The 23,710-nt window shown below is 36.1% G+C and overlaps 1 protein-coding gene across 1 annotated transcript; it reads left to right on the top strand.

Annotated features, from left to right (window-relative positions):
- The first annotated feature begins 20,766 nt into the window (after window positions 1–20,766).
- LOC111394641 (LOB domain-containing protein 37-like) lies at window positions 20,767–21,919 on the top strand. Its single transcript, XM_023020553.1, has 2 exons — window positions 20,767–21,065; window positions 21,284–21,919. Exons 1-2 carry the CDS (start codon window positions 20,882–20,884, stop codon window positions 21,748–21,750), a joined length of 651 nt encoding a protein of 216 aa, XP_022876321.1. The 5' UTR covers window positions 20,767–20,881; the 3' UTR covers window positions 21,751–21,919.
- The last annotated feature ends 1,791 nt before the right edge of the window (window positions 21,920–23,710 follow it).

The raw sequence follows: 23,710 nt of genomic DNA, 5'->3' as shown, positions 1-23,710 counted from the left end.
TCTTCCATTGATTGTAACCTACACACAATATATAAATAGGATTAAGCCATATTGCATCAAATTCTTTAACAAATACTTAATTTTAATGGCCTAAATAAGTGTATAAAATACACTTATCACTCAACCTCAAGCTTTGTAAAAAAAGTTTGAAAGGAAGAGCTTGACCCCCCCCAGCCTTGCTTAAAAATTAAGAAATGAGCTCAACCTCGAGTTTTGTATAAAATTTTGAAAGGAAAGGATGGGCCCAACCTTATTTAAAATTTAAAAGGAAAGAGCTCGACCTTGAGTTTTGTAAAAACTTTGAAATGATGGTTTTGTTGTGGGCGATTTTCTTTTTCAATGCACCGTTTTTCAATGCACCGTGGTGGTGTTGGCGGCAACAGGAGTGGGTTGTGGTGCTAGTTTTTAGTGGGGTTAGAATTGAGGTTATATAAAGAGGGATTGTGACTAATTATTTAGGCGATTGTGACCACATGTCACAAGTTACATGTATCAGGTCATAGGTCGTTGAGGTCACAAATCAAATAGTATAAGTTAAAGGTCACATTTCACAGATCACATGTCATATTGTATAGGTTACAAATCAAAATCAATAGGCCACAAATCAAAATTATCTAGTCATAGATCAAAGTAAATAGGTCACCGGTTACATATCAAAGTGCATAGGCCACATGTTACATGTAAAAAGTCATATATCAAAGTGCATAGCTCACAAGTTACAGAGTTAAGAGATTTGATCACAGGATATTGGATTAGATCACAGGTTACAAATTCAAGAGATTTGATCACATGCCATTGAGGTCACTGGTCACATATAATAGTTCACATATCAAAATGCATAGATCATAGGTCACAGATTCAAAAGATTTGGTTACAGACCATTGGTTCAAGTCACATGTCACAAATCCAAGAGATTTGATCATATGCTATTGGTTCATATTACGGGTCATATATAACAAATCTCATGTCAAAGTGCATAGGTTACAAGTCACGGATTCAAGAGAATTGATCACATGCCATTGATTTCTTCGAATTAGTCACAAATTCAATTAACCAAATTTCTTTGATGAGAATTGAAGTTAATTTGCCCTAGTGAGTACTCTGTAAATTACATTAGGAGTTGTTTTTCAATTTCTAATTTTAAAAAATAGATTTAACTTACATAGACGATGCTCAGTTATTACTGATGGATGCTATGTTTCTTCAACGGACGGATGCTTTGTTTCTCGCTCTCTCTACTTTTGGAGTTGGCGATGCTCATTCACCGCTGAGCGATAATCAGCTCGCTGCTAACGAAATCGTTGATTGGGTGGATGTCGATGACGGATGGATACCAACGACTATAAAAGGGGATGACGGGGATGGGTACGCAAGGGTTGTTTGGTGGCGTGGGTATGGGAAGATTGATTTAATTTGATAATAGTTTATTGAATTAACATTTGGCTTTCGCATTTTAAACTTAATGGCTGGAAATTAATTTGATGTATACTTAATACCTAACTTGTGATTTTTTCTCTATGAATTAATCAGATTGAGAATAAGCCCCTGTTTGGTTCCCATTTTTTTCTCATGAAAATGATCGTTATCCATTACATCAAACCATCAAATTTGAATTTATATCTCTTGTGTGGGGCCCCTAACGACTATATTTTTCTAAAAATGAGAAACAAACGGGGGCTAAGTTGAAGATGGGCTTACATATATTTTTGGGTCAAATTTAACTATAAAATTTATTTTTATTTGAGGAAATTACATCTAGACATGCGTTTTAAATTTACTTTTCATTAATTAGGTTTTAAGTTTAATCTTTCATAAATTGTGTTATAATAATTTATTTAACAATTATTAATAAATATATTATTAATAATCAATTACAAATCTATGTGAGTTATCCCCCATTTACATTAATAGTGAGAGACAGAGAAGTTTCAAAATCAAAATTCATTATCCTTCATCTTCCATATACAGCAAGAGAGAAGCTCGATGTCTATTCTTCAACCCACGATGCAACATTCGTTGATATGGTAGATATTTTGAAGATATTGTAACCGATGTTTTTGCTCAATCTGTTTTTCCCACTTCATTCTTTCAAATACCCCATTTTATTGTTCAAGATTTTCTTAAACCTATTGACCTATGGTTTATTATAACCTTAACGTTCTGATTATAACAAATAAGTTAATCTTGTTTAATAATAAATTGAATTTAAGTGATTATAGTTTTTCAAAATAGACAATGAAAAATAGATCGATCATTGTTAAAAGATCAAAAGTTATTATAACAATCGAACTCATGAAGTAGGTCAAGATTCAAGTTACACATTCAAGAGTTTAAGAGTCAAACTTCAAGCAAGGTCAAAGACTAGACTTCTTACATAGTGTAAAGTTACTAATACTTTGATAGGGGAATTATCAAAAATGACACTTTTTTGGAAATTGCTATAAAACTTTTGAGGTGCACTAAATTTTATCAAAAATGTCACTTTTTTGGTGAAAAATGTCCAAATTACCCATAATCTCCCATTTTTAGGAGCATTAAATGCTCATTAATGGTAGTCTCCAATCCAATCAATTGTAATGATTTCATTATTTAATTTGTATATTATAATGATTTGGTAAATGTATATTATATTGTATAATATGAAATTACTAAAAAAAAGAGAGAAAAGACGTAAAAAAATTCCAAGAAGCAAAAAAAAAAAAGATAAAAGAAGTAAAATAATCCTAGTTCACATCAAATACATCCCTTCTTGAAGAAACCCTCCATTTTCTTTCATCTTCTTTATTTCTTTATCAACAATATATTGGTATTCAATTTATCATTAATTTGGAGAGGTTAGTTATTACAAATTATTTATATTTTTATGTAATAGCTTATTATTTTTCACATATTAAAAGCAACATGATCATCAAAGTGAAGAAAGCATTTAAAACCACTATTAATGATGATGGTATTGTTTTTTCTTTTTCAAATAATTTTAAAGGGAAAATATACCAAAAATATTTAGGCAAATGTCAACTACTCCATATTTAATGAAGCAGTTATTTGTTTATGGAGATCTGTAGAACAATGGAATAATTGTTGTAGTTAAGAATTGATTATAACCATTAATATTTCGGAGAAAGTAACAAAAAAAAAGGCCTTAAACTTGTCGGCGGTCTCGACAGTTTATCTGTCGATCTCGACGGTTATAAATGTCGATCTTGACATTTAGAAACTGTCGAGATCGACAGAAAAACTGTCGGGATAGAGTTTTAAACTGTCAAAATCGACAATTGAAAACTGTTGACACCCTTCATTTGACATTCTCCTATTGCATCGATTTAAATATTCGAAAGTGCCCCTTCGATACTACTACATATCGACATATTGACTGTTCATAATTTTTATCGTTGTAATCCCTTTATTTTAGGTATGAACACCCATTTGAGATTCATCTTGTCGCATGGGGGAATGTTTATTCACGCGGATGACGAATGGAAGTGGACAGGGGACAAAACTACATCCATTTTAGTGCCGAGAAATATTACCCTAGCCGGACTTCTGTTACGGTTGAATGACAAACTTGGCATTATCGATCCGCACACCGAAATGGAATTGAAGTTCAAAGTCCCGAACATGAATATAACGCTAGCTGAAATACGTGAAGATGAAGACCTCATGTGGTACATATATGTTCATACGGAAACTACTCTGTGCGTTACTATTTTGGAAACAAATATGCGAACTGTTGACATGGGGAGGGATACGAATTTGCGTGACCATTTGTTTGCCGCAATGGATGTTCACCAGAAATTAGAACACGATGACATTAATCATGAGCCTAGTTCCCCAATGAATAATGCAGTCGAAACGGCAAATTTCGATGATGGGGCTGCACCTGTAGATGATATGTTGGACGACCCATTCAATGGTACAGATGCTGCTAGTATTGCAGACGTTGACGCCCGAATGTCACCACAACATATTCGTTCGGGTACAGACCAATGGATTATAGCTGTGGATACATCCGATCTTGTTGAACAGAAAATATTCTTGAGCAAGAAAGAGTTGTACTCATAAATTCGTGTACTTGCTTTGCAAGACAAGTTCGAATTTCATGTCAGCAGGTCAAGCAGCAAAATGTTAACCGTTGCATGCGTAAACCGTAATTACAAGTGGATGTTACGTACTTCGAGTGTGAAACAGACTTCTATATTCATGATCCGAAAATTCAACAATGTGCACACATGTTCGGTAGATATCCGTCGTAACGCACATCGACATGCCACTACTTCTGTGATTGCCGAGCACATTTTGGAAAAATTGGATAATCCATACTGGTCGTACTATCCTACCGCTATTGCACATGACATAGAAACGCGAGTTTGGTGTCAAAATAAGTTACCAAAAGCACATAGGGGGAAGGTGGCTACTTTACATATGCTACATGGTACACCAGGAGATAGTTTTCAAAAATTACCTTCCTATTGTCATGTTCTAGGATAGCGTAACCTGGGGACAGTAACCCACATCGAAGTTGATTCCCGTAACAGGTTTCATTACTTCTTCCTAGCTTTCGGTGCAAGCATTCGTGGCTACATGCGCTACTTGAGGCCCGTTAGTTGTATTGACGGTAGTCACTTGAAAGGTCCATACGAAGGTACACTTTTGCTGGCAACCGGCCAAGATGCCAACAAACAGATATATCCTTTGGCATGGGAGATCGTTGATGCTGAAACAAATAGATCGTGGATATGGTTTATGTTCAACTTGAAAGAGCTTATAGGCGACTCTGCTGAATTGGTTTTTGTTTCTGACCGGAAGAATAGCATTTCCAATGCCATTGCTCACCTATTTCCTCAGTCCCATCATGGATGCTGTATCTGGCATCTAGAAAAGAACTTAGTTCAGCTGTACAACAATGCAAGTGTAATATTTCTATTCAAACGAGCTGCACGAACTTCTCGGGTCGAAGAGTTTGAAAGACTTATCGGATAGATCCGTAGGGTAAGTACAACAGCGTACGGGTACGTAGAGCGAGTAGGTTTCTCGTTTTGGTCACGAGCATTGTTTGTTGGTCAAAGGTACAACATTTTGACAAATAACAATGCCGAATCTTTGAACTCAATGTTGAGACATGCCCGTTCATTACCGATCACGTGCTTGATCGAACACATTCGACAAACTATGCAGAAGTGGTTTCACGAACGTCGAACCAGTGCAACCATATGTACTGGCATGCTGTCGTTGAGTATGGAGAACGAGTTATAGACAATGTTTGAAGCAGGTACAAGGCCTCGAGCTCATGGCTTGACAGAACAGTTAACACAGGTTGGAATATCCAATGACACGGACATCATCGACTTCTCTGATAACAGCTACACTTGTCGTGAGTTTCAAATTAATCGTATGCCATGCGTTCATGCCACTCGAGCTGCGTGCTTGCGAGGTATGTCATTGTACGACTTGTGCTCACCGTATTACACATCGAAATACTGGAGAGGTGCCTGTAGAGAAGCTATATATCCCGTTATGCGTGAAGTGGATTGGATAGTCCCAAACGAAATTGCAGGTACTCCTATTAGGCCACCCAATGTACGTCGTCCTCCAGGTAGACCACCCACAAGACGTCAGCGATCCGGATTCGAGTCCGCCACACGACTCAGGAAATGCACTCGCTGTGGTGGACTAGGTCATAATCGGAGCACATGTTCCAACCCCATTGTACCACGGACCGTTTAAATAGGCATTTGTAATAAATAGGCTTTTGTTCAAAAGTGGTTGAAGCTGTATGTGAACTGGCACCCCCATGTCGTTTGTAATGAAAGAATGTAAACGTTCTCATTTTGTTATCATTGTCGTTTGTTTGCTGACATTATTGTTTCTTATTATCGCAACTAGTTACAAGATATTGTAGTTGATATCCCTTTAGAACATCTCGACTGTTAAACTGTCAGTCCCGACAGATGGTTACAGAGTATATAATATGACTTGTCCGAAATATTTATGGCTACATGACTACACTGTTACCCATTAAACTCTCTACTTACACAGTTATTTTGAAGCATAACATTTCGTTTACATTCCATTCTCATTTCTTAATAGCAGACATCGTCTTCTAATTTAGCAACAACAAAAATAGTATGATTCAAGGACAATTTAGGGCTGACTTGATTAGTACTTTTTCCTTACGGACTGATTCATAAGACACCACGTACATATAGACACCTAACTCCACCTACAAGGAATTTTAAAAATAACTTATTTTTCGATGCTTCTAAGTTCATATGTTAAGCCCAAACCAAATAACACCGGCCAACCTACGTTGTCAATAAAGTGTACTTGTTCATTTCAGGGTACGTCAATTTTCAGAAATAAGGGAGACATACAGGGGAACACAAGTTTCATACGTACACAAATGAACCTATGCTCTTACATCCCGACAGTTAATCTGTCGTTCCCGACAGTATACATGCCGTTTTCGACAGATTGTTTCTGTCTTTGTCCATAGTAGGTCCAATACCAAAATCTACCAAAATATGAAGAAAATAGTACTTAGACAATGGAGGTGCTCTTGGTCACCATCGCCGAACTATGTTACCAGATCCACCCCTAACAAAATACAAACTATATATTATTTCATACGCACACATATTAGCCACTTCATTGATTGTCCACACTCAAACCATTTTGTTCCGAGTCATCGGAGCTGATCACAATGATCTCGAGAGATGGAACATGAGCCAACCACGTGTCATCGTCAGACTCAACTTCCTCCGGAACCATCAGTGGGACGACCCAATCAAGCACGTCTTCGGACCCTAGGAAGCTTCACTTGCAACATCGTCGAGGTTTGGAAAAGGAACAACGAATGTGGCTCTCGTACCACGTTCAGAACTCGCTTCATCATCGTCTGAAGCAATGATGATTGGACATAGTGGGGATGAACCGGGTGTTGGTAGCGGCTCCTCATGCTTCAATGATTCATTGCTCCCTGTCGACGACACCATTGTTTTGATATGAAAATATTTACTGAACCTGTGGAGGACTAAACGTATAGACTGCAACATGAATTTTCAAGTGTGAATATTTCAGGTGTCAATGATAATGTGGACTTACCATGCTATATATAGTAGAGTTTTTGGAGAGATGCATTGAAGCTCATTTAGTGCCCCAACCACCAAGCCCCATATAATTAAAATTTGATAGACAACTGTGTGATAGATGATGGTCTAATTATACTTAAGTCCCTAGGATATGTCCTTAAATGGTGGCTGAGGTTGGAAGATTAGTACCCATGTGAGTTATGACAATTAAATTATTCTGGCAATGACTAAAAATGAGTTAAGCACGGTTTTCAGTTCCATTTTCAGTTTTTGCATGTGGTGCTCCTTCCAGAAATTGTGAAAAAACTTTTCAAATTAACACCCATGTGTAAGATTTTTTTTCATGTTGCTGCATGTATTTGTTATAACATTGTGCTATGCTGTTACTTATTTTTTACTCAGTTAAAAAAGGAATATCATAATGGAATCACGAGATTCTGAAATTATTGTCTTTTAGATGACGCATCGAACTACACTGCATACTATCGAGTTAGTGGAAATTTTGGAATACATAATTTCTAGTGACCGCGCATGCATAAAGAGCAACAAATGGCAGCTTCGTACAAGTAATTCTGATATAACACATTCACAAATGATGTACAAAAATCGAGGATCATCCATGTGCGCCTACATACCGGGTTTATACAGCAATCATTGCAACCAACAACAATTACATGGATGAGCTTGGCAAGCAAAAGTGTCACTGAATTTGGACCGGTTTATACAAAAATCATCGCAATCAATAACAAAAAATTTGTTCATACAACGTTGACCCCTTTCAAGCACCCAACGTGAACTCCAAGTTGCGATGCAGTAACCGTGGATGGGGTTGAGGCATCTTCATGCACTGTCATTTGCACTTCAATAAGCAAAAATGATATAATCAAATCAAAGTTATCGTGGAAGTTAATTTGGTAAACACAAATGTGCAGCATGTCCGACAAGAATAATCAACTAAACAAATAACGACAAGACTGTGCTCTTACATACATAAAGAAAAGCCACAATAATATCTTTGAATTGCATGTGATCCAAACATTATGGAGAATGAATCATGATTGACGATGTACGATATGATAGATATTGAAGTGAACATGAGCAACTCCAACAATAATATCTTTGAATTGCATGTGATCCGAACATTACGGAAAATGAATAATGATTGACGATGTACGGTCTGACAGATAGGGGTGGGCGTGGGTTGGGTTGGGTCAGTTTTTGACTCAACCTAAACCCAACCCAACACGGTCGGTTTGGTAAAAAATCAACCCAACCCAACCCAACCTATTTGTGTGTTTCAACCCAATCAAACTTCGATCGAGTTGGTCGGTTTTGACTTTGCGCAAAAAAAAAACCTTAGCAAACTATAAATTGCTCCACAAGACTGCAATGCTGAACTAGAATGAAATCCAAAATCCAATGCAAAGAGTGGAAGCTTAAATTTAAAATGAAAACCTTTGTTACTCAAATTTAGAGTGCTAAAATTGGCAAGCCTCATGAAACATATAGATACATTCCCAGTCAACTTATTATCACTTAGATCCAACAATTCAAGCTAATAAAGATTACCAGTAAAATGAACTCCCACGGCCCACCAAGAAACAGAGATGTCATGTTCTTCATTTCTCCTAAAAACTCAGGAATTTAACCCAAAAATTGATTATTTTTGAGATCAAGAACTCATAATAATCCACATTAACCCACAAAACTAATCTCATTTGCTCATCCAACCCAATTCACAAGCAATCAGCAGCACAACATCCAATCCAATGAATTTCATATACAAATACAAATACTAAGAAAATTGTCTTCCAAGAACCATAAAATTGAAATGGAACTACAATTACCAATAAATGTCCAAACTTACTAAAGTAATAAAGCATAATCAATTATTAAAAAAACTTCAACTATATCAAATATTAAGAATAACGGAAGTTAATCCAATTTAAACAAAAAAAAACTCACCTAGATGGTAGCGTGGGACAGTGGGAGACTGAATACGGATAGCGGCGGCGAGAGAGGCGGAAGAAAAATTCTCACCTTCGTTCGCACAAAGTTGAGATTTTCACCATTTTTTCCCCAAAAAATCAAATATGAAAACACCGAAAGAGTGATAAATACTTAGGGTTAGAATGAAGAAAATAAAGGGCGAATACTAGCTTGGTGATGGATTGGAGGAGACTAGGTTTTCTCTCAGGGGGAAATGGAAAACGGGAATGGGAGGGCTCAGGGAACAGGGAGGGACCTTATACTCGTTTTTTATTTTGAAGACTTTTTCAAATATCAATTTTCTATACGGGTTGGGTTAGGCCGGTTCGGGTTGGGTTTAAGGGATAACCCATAACACAACCCAAACCCCTCGATTTGGGTCGGTTCGGTCGGTTTGATCGATTTCGATCGGTTTTTGCTCACCCCTAATGACAAATATTCAAGTGAACGTGACAAAATCCAACAATAATATCTTTGAATTGCATGTGATATAAACATTACGGAGAATATTCGTATACTATTCGACATGCTCTTTTAGAATAACATAAACGTACGACTACGCATACACGAAGTCCACACAAACTTACAATCATGTAAATGTTTCACCAAAAATACCTTATTTCTTCACTCTTTTCGCCCTCTCCCTGGTGTACGGAGTCTTTGTAGATACAGCAGGACGTCATTGCATTGCACGGGTATGCTGGCCTCCCCCGGCATGTTCGTCGCATCGCCTACAAAACAATTCGACAATAATTAGCACTTCATCCATTTGCATCACGAATTTGGGTTAGGGTGACATCATCAGTTCTCCACCGCAATCTACTTACCATCCACCTTCGCTACACCCCTAGCGGATGCAATAGGTTTGTCCAGGCGATTCCCCGAACCACCGGAAGGTACTTCGTCATCGTGACTATTTTTTTCTGGTTCAGAATCCATGCCACATCCACCTAATATGAAATTAACATGCGACAAAATATTAGTAACACTGTATACTTCAAATAGTCGAGAATACATACTTGTGCATGAGGTCATACGTAAGTAAATGATCCAAGTATTACGTGTTATTGTACGCAGTGAAATAAAAGTATTCCACCATAGTGTACTTACTGTTCGCCTCCGCTACGCCAGTAGGGGACGCAACACGCTCATTCTCACGTTTCCCCGAACCACCGAAAACTACGTCGTCATCGTCGCCGTTCAGTGCCGGTTCAGATTCCATGCCGGCTCCACCTAAGCATGAGTACCAACATTCCTAATATTAGAAATCGCATGTCGTTTAGTGTTTACAGTACACACACTTCGGAATGAGATGAGACATAAGTACGAAATCAAATATTATGCATTACTTAACACACGTACCGTTTTGCTCTTGCATTTCCTTGTCCATATCTTCATCATGATCGACCGGCAACGGGGAGAAGTCTCTTCCATGCACTACAAAACAACATTTGCAAAGATGTAAGGGGGTTACATATTTGCTAGTATCAAATATTAAAGATGACATGAAAATGAATCCATCGTAATTGATGCACATACCTTGCGGTTCCGCACATTCCAGGACAGGGTCGGTCTCGCGTCCATTTCCGTCTAAGTCACAAATCCTATGTGTACTCAATGTTAGCAAACATAAGTAACATATAGTAGATCAAAAATTAAATGTAGTACACATACCATGCAGTGAAGTACCTAAAACTGTGGGCTCGTTCGCCGCCTGAGCCGTAGGTGGAGTATTTCTAGAGGAAGCTGGGGGGACGAGGGTAGAAATGAAGTCCCTGACCTTCACAAATTCGTCGGTCACGTGTTGCATGATCTCAAGCTTGACTGTATGGAGGCAAATTTTGATGAGTGTTCTTTGATCCAGCAATATTTCCTCCACCTCAGCTCTCGTGAGGCTCGCTCCAGAGGTTTGACCTTCTCGTACATAAGATTTAGAGGGTGCATGAATGGGAGAAGTACATCTGTGCATGGGGAGAGTGGAATATGTCTCAGTCTACGGTGTACAAGTGTGCTCATCCTTACTGTCCCCCTCGTCCGAGGCCTTTTCATTGCTGTCTCCACTCTTATCACTTCCAGTCTCCTCACCTGCTCCCTCATCATCACTGTCGCCCAACTCATCATCGTCTCGGAGCCTCCTCCACTGGAAACCAATGCACACTCCCCCCTCGAGTTTCCAACATTCCCCCCACTGGTCAAAGGCTCTGGGTGAAGCTGTGAAGGGATAATGTCCCTTGCAACGTCGTCTAACGCAGGATTATACGATCTTCAAACGGCACCAGGGTGGAGATATATGGTTGCCCAAGCTCGGCTTCAGTGGGACGAAGCGTTGCGGACATGTGCAGCTGCAACATAAAGGAACTGAGTGTCACCACAAATGTAACGACTAACGACACATGCAGATCGCGTGCATGAAACGCAATCCAATAGCTTAATGTTCTTGAAGAATGCATCATACGTCTGTTGCTACAGCTGTTTGGTACACGTCCAACTCAGAAGCCATGGGGATTGATGACCTTTCGCTGAGCAAATCGATCCCCAATTTCTGGCATTGCCTCGAATGCCCAGATCTGTTACAGCAGATAGTAAGTGTGAGTTGAACATTAAAGGAACCAATGACAATACATTTCTGATGAAATAATGAATACGTTGTACAAAATTTGTGTGTAGTACCTGCATGGCAATGGGAATGTCGTGAGTTGTATAAGTAACCGCCTTCTCCTTCTTATTTGTGGCATCTACAAATTTTCGTCCCAGACTGCGTCGGAAGCCCCTTATTAGAAGAACGTACAATACTCTACCCCAAAGGTAGGAATAGAATATGTCCAAATTGTCCACGATCAACAGCGTGGAAAGTTCAATACCGGTATGGCTATCCGGAGCATTGAACACTTCTTCGATGATTAGAGCAAGCCTGAGCTTGTACCGATCTGCCCGGGGCGTCGACAGCCGGAGAAATGCCTTCTCAAGTTCGCCACACGAAATTTTGTCCGTTGATTTGAAGTATTTATCCTTCAATCTCCTCTTTTGCAGAACTCGGTCCATGCGGCGTCATCTGAAAGAGGACCACACATTAAACCCGTGACGAGAGCATACTCTTGCAGGCCAAACCTGGCTAAGTGGCCTTACACTTTGAACCATATTTCGCAGGCCTTTTCAGTTCGTATGCAGCGAAAAACGAGCTGCTGGATTAGTTGGGTTGAAAATTGGAGATCTCGAACCTCGGATAAGAACCCTAGGCATGAGTTATGAAAGTCCGTACTCTGCCGATCATCGAAATGCTCGAGGACTGTCTTCACGTACCGTAGATTGCTTCGCTGTGAGATGTGGGCCCTCAACTGTGCATTCTTGGAACTAGATATTCAAAATTCATACACCCTCTTGTAGTTTAACATAAATTTAATACGTCAGATTGTAGTATTTGAAGACAAGACACGTCGGGACGGAAAAAATTGATCCACATTTGGACAAACAAGGTGCAATGACGAATCAATCAACAAATGTCCAGATCATAGCATTGCAATGATGTTAATGCAAAAGCACACATGCAATGTTGGAACCAATAAACAAATCGTGAGATCATACATTTCAGTAATAGCAATGCGAAACACACGTACGATGTTGCAACGACGGATCAATGAACAAAATCGTGACATCATAGCATAACAGTATTTTTAAAGTGAAACATACGTGCAATGTCGGAACCAAATTTCAACTTGCAAAACTATGGAACAAAGGAACTGTCGTTCCCGACAGTTCATCGGTGGACAGGCTCATCTGTCGAGAATTACTGAGGCTAACTGTCGGGATCGACAGTTCATCTGTCAAGGATTCCATTTGTCAAGATTTTATGTTGCGAACTGTCGGGAACGACACTTCGGTAGTAAGTGATTTAAGAGGAAATGCATGTAGGAAGGTTAACACTTCATGTCGAAGGACGGGCATGGAGAGTGATAGTGGAAGAAGCTTGAAGGTTAATGCAAATATGAGAAGTTACAAAAATGTTGAAATCATAAATGGGAAGAAACTGAATGGGATTCATGTTGACGGGAAGCCATTTTTATGCCAAAAGAACACTTATATAATTAAAGACAGCAGCATAGAAGAGCCAAATCATAAATACCTTGTTGGCTTTATCATACCAACATGGTTTAGTTTTTAGCAAATTTCCTAATATAAGATCCCCAGTTCCTTCTAAAATAAACATGTTTTTTTGTCTTCCTATAATTGTATCTAGTTTTCCTGATTCATGAATGCTTCGAAGAGCATCATCTCTCCCACTAAATATAATATTACTTCAGAAACCAAAAGTTACTAAAAATAAGTTGTTGCTAATTAATTTGCGCACGAACTTCTTTCATTTATGAAGTTACAAATTTTACATTAATAAACGTACAAGTCGGCCAATTCCATAAACGATACTGCAAGAAAGAATAAAGTTTTACAAAAACCAAAAACATTAAGAACGGTTTTAGACATCGATACATGAAATTACAACAACTAAGTTCGACATCTCTTTCTTCTAAAAGGACTTATAGGAGGACAAAAACAATATCAATTAGCTTATTAAATTTCATTGTATACAGACATTAGAGTGTAGATGAATGTACTATTAGAAGAAATAAATAATAATCTACCTTTGTGTCATCTGCAACAATCTGTTGCCGTTGCAGAGGTGAAGTATTATCTACACTAAATTCAAGCATAACCCAAGAGCTCGAGACACCGTTTGGTAATTTTCCCTTTTCTCGAAGAGACTTTCAAAATCCAATAACTGAACAACCAGACCGAGTTTTGAAAGTGGAAGAGGCGGAGGATTTTCTACTCTACTTAATCAACACATAAATTTATTTCTCCAAAGATATGCAAGAGAACAAGCAAACATAGCGAAAACTAAAAGTTTAAATTATTTCTCCAAAGATGCATCAGCATTTATTTGCAAAATAGAAAGAATCTTCTTTTAATTACCTAGAATTTTATACACCCATGGAACTCTTTACAACCAAAAATCAAAAGTTTAAAATCAGTAATAGTGCCCCAGAAATGAAAAGGGGCCCATATATATTACAGATACACACAATGAGGGTGTTGACTAGCTTGAAATTACAGTCAAAGATCCAAACCTAAATGAACAATAACAATACGTAAACCAAAAACACACACATTTACCCATACTACAAATATACACATATACATACCGTAATTGCGAAGGCGGCTGGAGATGGTCTTTTTGTGGATGGCGGAGAGAGGGTTCTTCTTCGGGTCGACAAGCTGATGATGTCGTTGGTTTCACTCCCTCCCCTACAGAAATTTGTAGTAGATGCCTCAAATCTTTGAAAAATAATCGTCGGCAATGGGTGTCACGGTGGTCGTCGTCGGGTGGGAAGGGGGCAATTCCGGTGAGAGAGGGGAGTGCGTGAGAGTCGGTTTCTTTCTTCTCGTTTCACCTCCTCCTTTTTTTCATTTTATGTTTTCAACATTGAATAAACCCCAAACCTTGACATGTCACAGGTTTTTCTACAATTTTTAATGGATTAGTCATATCAAATGAAGGATATATAAGGTATTAAAATTATTCAGAGGGGCAAAACAGTCCGAAAATGACATTTTTGATATGGTTTTAAAAAGGTGACATTTTTGATAATGCAAAGTGGAATTTTGACACCAATGTAATTTCCTCACTTTGATATTTAGCAATAGATGTTTAAGCTCAAAATCCTTTTATATATTAAAAACAATCTTGTGCATTAAAATTTATTCTAATACAATGTTTTGATCAAATATAAAAATGATTTTAAAAATGATATTTGAATTTGAAAAATATCTTTTATCTTGAAAAGTTAGTTAAAAATACTTTCAAAAATCCATACTTTCCAAAACATCGAATCAGATCAAATAGAGCCAAAACGTAAAAAGATCGAAACTATCCAATGGTTGACCTACTGGAAGAGATGGACAACAGGCCAAAAGATGCGGTTGACTGAAAGTTCCCAACAATCCAACATTTAACAATTCTCATCTCTGATTTTTGCTTTATAAATAGTTATTTTGGTCATCCAGACAAGAGGTGGTCAACTGACGAGTGATCCGAACTTATAGATTTTTTGATGTTTTGAACTCTATAAATATCCCTCACTTTTTACTTTTCATTACAACATTCTTAGAGAGCGTTGAAGTGAAAAAGTACTAAGTATATCTCTTGAGCTTACATCTTATTTATTCTTTTAAACAATTACTTTGAAAATCTTTGATTGATTCAACTTTTGAAAATTATCTTTCCATCAAAGCTTTTTCATCTAACACTTGATCCATTTATTACTATTCAATTGAAGTGTTAAAGCATCTCGAAGGGACTCAATAAACATGAGATGTTCTCTATTTTAAAGAGTCAATCCTTAAAATCATGCGCCAAGATACTCTTTAAATTAACATTTTAATTTGGAGATTGGGTTTGACTCTACAAACACATTCAAAGTGTCTTAATTTTCAATGTAGGAAAATAACAAAATAATCTAGAAAAAATAGTTAAAATAAAAGATAGAGAAAAATAATAAATATTTTTTGGGAATAATAAAATTAACTGTTTAAATATTTAAAAATAGAGAATCTCTTGAAAATACTCTCAGTCTATTTCTCTCTTAATACTTAATTTGTTTATATCATTTATTAAGAGAATAGTTTTCAAATTGTAGAATCATTTATTATCAAACTTGTGAGTCATATTGAGGTCTCATAAACTCAGTATTGCATAAGAATCGTGGTCCTTATTTGTAAGTCACCAAAAGCATTGTAAATGTTTGAATTGCACTATAAGTTAATAAAATATATTGAAAATGCATTGCTCGTGTCGGAAAGCTTGGTAACATAGGACATAAATGATCTTTTTGGATCGAACCTCAATAATTATATCGTTTGTACTCTCTCTTCCCTTTTACATATTGCTTTCGTATTTGTGCATTTTGTTTGATTAATCTTTTCATTTCCAATGTGCTTAAATTTGAATCAATTTTTCGAAAAAAGTTTTGGAAACCAATTCACCCCCTTCTTGATTTGTAATTCTTGGACTATCATAACCCTAACTCTATACAAACTCAAATCGAAGATGATGCTTCCACAAGGAAAAATGGCAAAAGACTTCTCCAAGTTTCCGCATATCCAATGACCTTTACGTATGGCAAGGAAATATTAATGTTATTTATTAAAAATTTAAGGTTAATTAACACTTGAACGTCTAGGATAATTGGTGGGGGGGGGGGGAACACCTTTTAAAGGGCATAATTGTGCTGCTTGGACAAGGTAAAATTTCAATCTAATGATTCACATGGGTAAATGGCGAAATTTATATTTTTAAAGGAAATATAATTTTGTATTCAATGTGTATAAATCGCTAAACTTGAACAAAGTTTTTACTACATCATGGATGTACCTCAACTGAATCGAGCTAGTTTGCAAATTAAGATCGTTTCACGTGTGTATGATCAGCTAGGGCAAGGCCCAATTGAAATTTGGAGGCCTTTCCAAACAAAAAAATAGATATAATGTATGAGGAGAGATCCGTTTATCAATGATACGTACATTTAATTGACAATGAATTTACTGATAATGATTTGTAATTGGTTTTTTTATTTTTTTTGGTTGAAGATATGAAGAAAGTTGCAACCAATATACCTCCTGTGATCCTCATTTAACTACTTTCTTTCCGCTAAGGAATGAACCATTCTTTCTTTATCTCTAATACTCAGTCCATTCCAATTTCTCTCCGATTTAGATTCCAAATGTGACTTGCAAACTGCACAAAATTTAACGTTCAAACAAGTCCTCTGATCTTGAAGTAAGGGAGCCATACTTATTGAAATCATAAAAGATGCAACACTGGATCAAAGCATCAAAGAAAAGTGTCTTGCATTGTATATCTCGTACGATTTTCTTTCGACTTATCAAAACTTGGTGTATAAAATGTTAAGCTTGTGAAATATTGAACTACCTTATGAATAAAAAATTGTAGTGGCTCTGTGTAGGGTGGAAACCAGTACTTGTCCCTCTATTCCATGGAAGGCCAACTTTGAAGGGTTGCATGGAAACACAAGGCTAAAAGTAGCCCTTCAAATCTTAGCAAAGAATTGCATATAATCAACAGCTTAACTTAATAATGAGTGGTCCTTTCCACATATCTGGAGATCAAAATCTATTACAATATTTTATATGAAGCACCCAAAATTATTCTATTTACTAAATCAAAGCTAAAGTCCAATGTGGGTTGGAATCCCATTCTTTACAAAATAATGTCATTTTGGGTATTAGAAACTATATAAAAACAAGTTAGTTTTGATGGATTTGTGGTCCAAAATATCAGGTAGAGAAACCATGAATTGGATTGAGATGCCACATATGTAATTATGTAAACGCTCTCTCTCTCTCTCTCTCTCTCAGCTTAGGTCATTTTTTTTTTTGTTCTTTCACATTTATGTAGATATTATTCATGGTATAAACTATGAGTATGACCAAAGTTTGATTAAGCCTCTGTTTGAGCCATATTCTTGGTAAAATGAGAATGAGAAATTGTGTCGTTGTAAGTCCTATACAAGACAAATGAAGTCAACAATTGTGGGTTGGATTTGACAAGCAAATGTAGGAGTTCTTCTATTTCTGGAGAAAAATGTCTCTCAAACAGCTCTTAATAAGTTTATTTCTTCCATGTCATCTCTCCATGAAGCTCAAATTTATTTTTCATTAAGTTTCGAATGTAAAGAATTTTCATAATGAATGCATTGACTTCAAACTTGAATTTAAGAATTTTTTTGACTTCTATATTGAATCACTTTATTTCAAAGGAAGAGAACCAACTTATCGTAAAAGAAAATGACGTAGTTAATAATATATGTTACTATTTAGACATATAAAAAAGGTTGCACCATTTGAAAGAAAGTTCACGTGACGTAAGACTTGTCACAACATGTTAAGTTATGCCAGATCTATATAATCCAATGTGCTTGGGTTTGATTAGCATGTTAAAAAAGGGAAAATTGCAGTAGAAGTCCCAAATCTTTGAAATATTAGCAGATTTTTTCCAAACCTTTGATTTGTTGTAGTCGTCACCCCTAACATTTCCAAACGTTGCAGGTGAAGCCCTTTTGAACGGTTTCCATCCACAATTCTGTCAGTTGACAAAAAAATTAACTTTGATCACATTTTTAATATTTTAAAAGGGGATAAAAGAGTAATTTTTCATTTATTACATTATATAGTAATTAAATTAGAAAATTAAAAATTAGAACCACAACCCGTGTTCTTCCTCTCACCCTGCCCCCACCTCCACCTTCACCCCTAACTCAAATCCAAAATCCACACCACCATCGCCGTCGGAAAATTACAACTTTTTTCAGTTTTTTTGGAGGAAACTAGCTGAATTGTAATCCATTACATTTATACCAAGAAATCTTGGAAAAATGTGGAATCTTGCAAAGACCCATTATGGTTTCTTGAGTTATAGTGGGATTTCTTGATTTTTCTTGTAGGTTTGCGTATGGTGATGATAGAAAGGCTTCTAGGTAAGTTTATTTTGTTTTGAAAGTACAATTTGAGAGGTGAATTTCCATTTTTTATTCTATATGTATGTGTATGTACTTTCTTGGTTGTGAAGATGGTGGCTACTGTTTCTAAAAACCCCAAAATCATAACTTCAAAAAGACATCCATTATTGTCTTCCGAAAAAGATGATTGTAATGGGGTTTCAAACACTCCCAGGAGGCCCAAATTTAGAATTGTTTCTTCAAGATACATGTCCCCTTCAAGTTCTATGTCCACTTCGTATTCCTCTTCAGTTTCCTCTTCTTCAAGAAGGTATTTTCTCCTATAGTTTCAAGAAACTTGATCTCGGCATCAAAGATTTTGGATTTGAGCAGTGTGAGGAAGGGTACTCCAAAGAGGAAGAAGACGGCGGTGGCGCTATATTGACAAGAAAGTGTGATAGGAGAGGAGTTCTCGGCGGCGACGATGGTGGGTGGGGGTGCAGGTGGGGTGAGAGTAAGAAGATGGGTTGTGTTTTTTTATTTTCATTTTCTAATTTAATTACTATATAATGTGATAAATGAAAAATTACTTTTTTACCCTCTTTTAAAATATTAAAAATATGGTCAAAGTTAAATTTTTGGTCAACTAATGAAATTGTGGATGGAAACAGTCTAAAAGGATTTCACCTGCAACGTTTGAAAGGTTAGGAATGACGGCTACAACAAAGCAAATGTTTGAAAAAAGTCTATTAATATTTGAAAGATTTGGGACTTCTATTGCAATTTTTCCAAAAAAATAAAAATAAATTCAACCTTATAATAATTATTCTTAATCAATCCTACAGCAGAGGCTTTACACAGCTGAAAAAGGCTGAGAATCTTATTGCTTTTGGTTTTGTTAATTAATAGAGAAAATAGATGTCATCAACAGTTCCAACTGTCACACTTAAGTCATACATTAGGTTGTGCTGAATTAATTTCTCTTCCTTCTTCTTCAAGTACACTTTTCTTTTATTTCTTTAAACAAAAATATTAGTATAATGAAAATGTCTCAAATACAAATTTATACACAAGTCCCTGTCTACGTAGATGTAGAAATATTCATATTTATTAAATACGAGAGGACGTGTTAATTGTAACAGATGATATTCTTAGACTATAAATTGAAACACGTATCACATATATTTGCATGTTTGTAATTTACGTACTCTCCCAGTCACATAGTATGTAACAATATTTATATGAATCTACAAGTAAAGAGCAATTATTGAGTGTTACTATTCACCAAAACAAAAAAAAAAACAAAAAAAACATAAAATAAACAAAGTGAATTAAGTAGAGGTATTTTATAAATGATGAAGTGAAAGATGACTCATAAGCTTCCATCAAACTCCAAAAGAAGAAGGAATCTTACCTACAAAATGAAAATAACTTTACATGTAAATGAAAGGGCAAATGATAAATTATCATGATTTTGGGAGTAGTTTATATATCCTCCATAATTATTACTTTTTGGGGCAATTTATCTGTCTTGCTTTATTATGCATCTCCATTATTGACATTGTTAATTAAAGTTATCCAAATATGGTACCAAACCACAAATTGACAGCCTAGCATGATATTTTTTGTTTTAAACAATTAATTTTATAGTTCTAATCGGATCTGAATGAAATCAAAATTGGTTGATTCGAGTTAAAATTTAATTGATTTCGATTCTTGAATTCGAAAAAGAAGTTACTAAGAAAACAAAGAGTCGAAATTGAAATACGAAAAACAAAAGCTACTGGAGATTTATTTGCACTCTTTTTTAATGACTTAAGAACCTTTACATTGAACATTGAAAACTTAAATTCCAAAATAAAAGGACGAAGACCCATTTGTATAATTTTAATAAATTAAGAATCTCGGCCTATAATTTTCTCAAAATTTGTATGTACAACTTTATCAGATTATAAGTCTTATGTGGAGACATGGAGCTGCTCGGCTGCTTCCCCCTAACACTTTGGAAACCCACCCCACCTACCCCACCCAAATTTAACGTCCACTCACCTTCCACAAAACTCACTATGAAATGATGAAACCCTAGTTAACTTTCATATAAAATATATTTAAACAAGCAAACTATAGTTAATTAACTCTAATCCCCCAATAATAATTATATACTTTTCTCCACATCACATGCACCGTTCCCTCTCTATATATTCCTCCTCTTGTATCAAATTCTCTCATTGTAGTCTACAATTTCTTGTGTTTCAAGAAAATCAAAAGAATTGCTACTGTTTGATTTCAGCTTTAAAAATGAGTTGCAATGGGTGTAGAATACTTCGAAAAGGCTGCAATGAAAATTGCTTACTTAGACAAAGTTTGCAAGGCATTGAAACTGCAGAAGCTCAAGCTAATGCTACTGTTTTTGTAGCCAAATTCTTCGGCCGGGCCGGCCTCATGTCCTTCCTTTCTTCCGTCCCCGATTCCCAAAGATCAGGTACGTCAGTACGTGTTAAACTATCTTATTTAAAAGCTTAAACTGTTTTCTTAGACAGGCGTTTCACCTACTAGTCAAATTCATGTTTTTATCAACTGCCAACACCTGTACAAATTTCATAAATTAGGCGATGACGTGCTTTATTAATATTATGTTGAATCTCCTCGTCTTTAAGCTAAGCTTAAGCCGTTTTTCATAAGATATTTTGTGAATTGCAGCGTTGTTTCGATCTTTATTGTTCGAGGCATGTGGAAGGACAATAAATCCAGTTAATGGAGCTGTGGGGTTATTGTGGGCAGGCAACTGGCACGTGTGTAAATCGGCTGTGGAGACGGTATTATGCGGTGGCGTTTTAAAGCCGTTGCCGGAGTTTTCTGGGTTTGCTCAGCCACCGGAGTTTGATGAAATACCAGAGGATCTACATGGATCAAAAGATTTGAACTTGAGGCTTAAAAAAGGTGGCCTTCATAATACGTCACATGATTTGGATCTTGGACTTAAAGCTGGATTTCCGGCGAGAATGACGGCCGGCAGTAGGGTTAATTGGAGGACGGAAAAAGGGAGATTGACATCGCCGCCATCGGATGAGTCTGAAACGACGACGTTGGAGAGTGCTTCGATGTATCATCAAGAATTACAACACCATGATGGACATGAAACAAAGCTCTTGCGACTGTTTGTCTAGGTTTTGTTACATTAACGTTTGATTAGAGGCTAATTGTGAGTATTTTTATTTTATTTCTTATTTCAAATTTCAAATTTTTATTTTTATTTTGGGGCCATTTGGATATTTTGGGGGGCACTAGTACTTGTACTCTTCATTTGAATGGCTATTTTAAAGTAGACTTTATTGACATGTTCAAAAAATTATCTTTATTCTTCGTTGTGTTTACTTCATACGATTGACGTGTAAAATTAGAAATGGTTACTCTCGATGCATGTGTCAAAAACGTTGGTTGTTTATCCTTGAGTAGAAATAGCTTGAAGTTACCACTTACCATTCTCTTCTTTTACTTCTATTTCCTTTGGTGGGGGGAGAGGGAAATTACAAGGTTACAAATTTACAACAAACTTTTTGTTTAGAATTTTTCCCTTCAAAATTCACTTGTGTTAATTTTTTAAGATTTGAACATTACTATGATATATTGAGTATATTGAAATTTCTTTTGAAGGCAAAAACGAAATTTCATTTGCACTTGTTAGAGAGCTAAATTAACTACAAACTTTAGAGACTCCCAATCCGTAATTAATCAAATATTGAGCCCTTGTTAGGTAGAAATTTTCCATCACACATTTCATCGATTTTTATCAAAATATATTAAAAAATTGACTTTAATCACCATCGAAGATTCGAAGAGGGGTTGAGTGTATCGAATTTTGAACATGTTCTTTTCTTTTTCTTTTTCATTTTTTTTTTTCAAATTCTTTTCGACACGCACATTTAACAAAGCACCTACCACCACTCACCTAGGAGCCTTGGTTGATCTTTCATAATTTTGATGGCTTCAAAATTTTCGGCAACCCATTGGACATGTCTTGTGGATCAATATCCAGTATCTTCCACTAATTTTGGCATATCAAATTGATTTAGAATATTGACACAATTCCATTCTCAATAATTCAACATGTAACATCTCAATAGATAAAGCATAGTCACGACCATTTACGATCATAGATTCATAATCAAAAATATAATTACTAGCGATTCATCCTTCTCGAACGCAATCATACCCTCCCTGACGAAATATGCCACTGATGCATAACTTGACTCTTTGAGCTGTGAAAGGGACATGCACAATTATGAGGGGACCTACAATTTTTTATGTTTTATTTTTTCATTTTTTGCAAGTTGCAATATCTTTTCATGCGATTGGTAATTCCTATTTGGTTGGTGGGGTTTGGGTGGAAAATGCATCACAATTTCCGTAGTTTTAGGCCTTTCGGCATTCCCTTTTGGACCCATACAAGAATAGATTCATTTAATCTTATTTCTAAAACGGGTGAGTTGGGGCATCCACCATGATGCCATTCAACTGCTTTGAGTCGCTACATATGATGAGACTTTTTCTTGTGTCATGATCCATTCTTGATGTTCTCTTTTCTTCTTTTACAACAGTTTCAGCTGGTCGCTCTACTAAGGATTCATTTGACATGAATTTTACTTTTACTTTTGCTTCCTGTAGAAGAACTTTTGAAATAAGTTATCTTAATTTTTGTTTAAAAATTAATTTTTAAAAAGAATTCTTACTCCTAAAGTGCTTTTAGAGGAAACCAAATTAGACCAACTCCCTCTAAAAACTATTCTAACCATTAAAAGCACTTTTATAAAATTAAACAAACAGATCCAAAGCAAATTTTGGATCCTAAAAGCTCATTTTGACATTTCAAAACCTATGCCAAACAAACCCCAAAATGTAATCGATGAAGATAATATTCCTTATTAAGTTCCTGTTTGGTGCCCATTAAAAATAATTTTTTGTTGAAAATGAGTTCTAAAATAATGACTTTTAGATTTATGTGCAAAATATTTTATTATATGTAGTAGTTTTAGAGAGGAAAAATGGTTTTGGAGAATGCAAACAAGCATGGGCTAAACAGCCCCCGGGAAAAGAACAGAAAGGATAGACTCATAAAACTGATAGTTA

The sequence above is a fragment of the Olea europaea genome, chromosome 5 (genome assembly GCF_002742605.1).
Source record: "Olea europaea var. sylvestris chromosome 5, O_europaea_v1, whole genome shotgun sequence".
NCBI lineage: Eukaryota > Viridiplantae > Streptophyta > Magnoliopsida > Lamiales > Oleaceae > Olea > Olea europaea.
The sequence above is the reverse complement of the archived record's forward strand: the minus strand, read 5'-3'. Positions and strand labels throughout refer to the sequence as shown.

Coding starts and splice junctions, on each gene's coding strand:
- LOC111394641 (XM_023020553.1), top strand. CDS start 20,882: ATGAGTTGCAATGGGTGTAGAATACTTCGAAAAGGCTGCAATGAAAAT. Junction 21,066..21,283: donor CCCCGATTCCCAAAGATCAG/GTACGTCAGTAC, acceptor TGTGAATTGCAG/CGTTGTTTCGATCTTTATTG.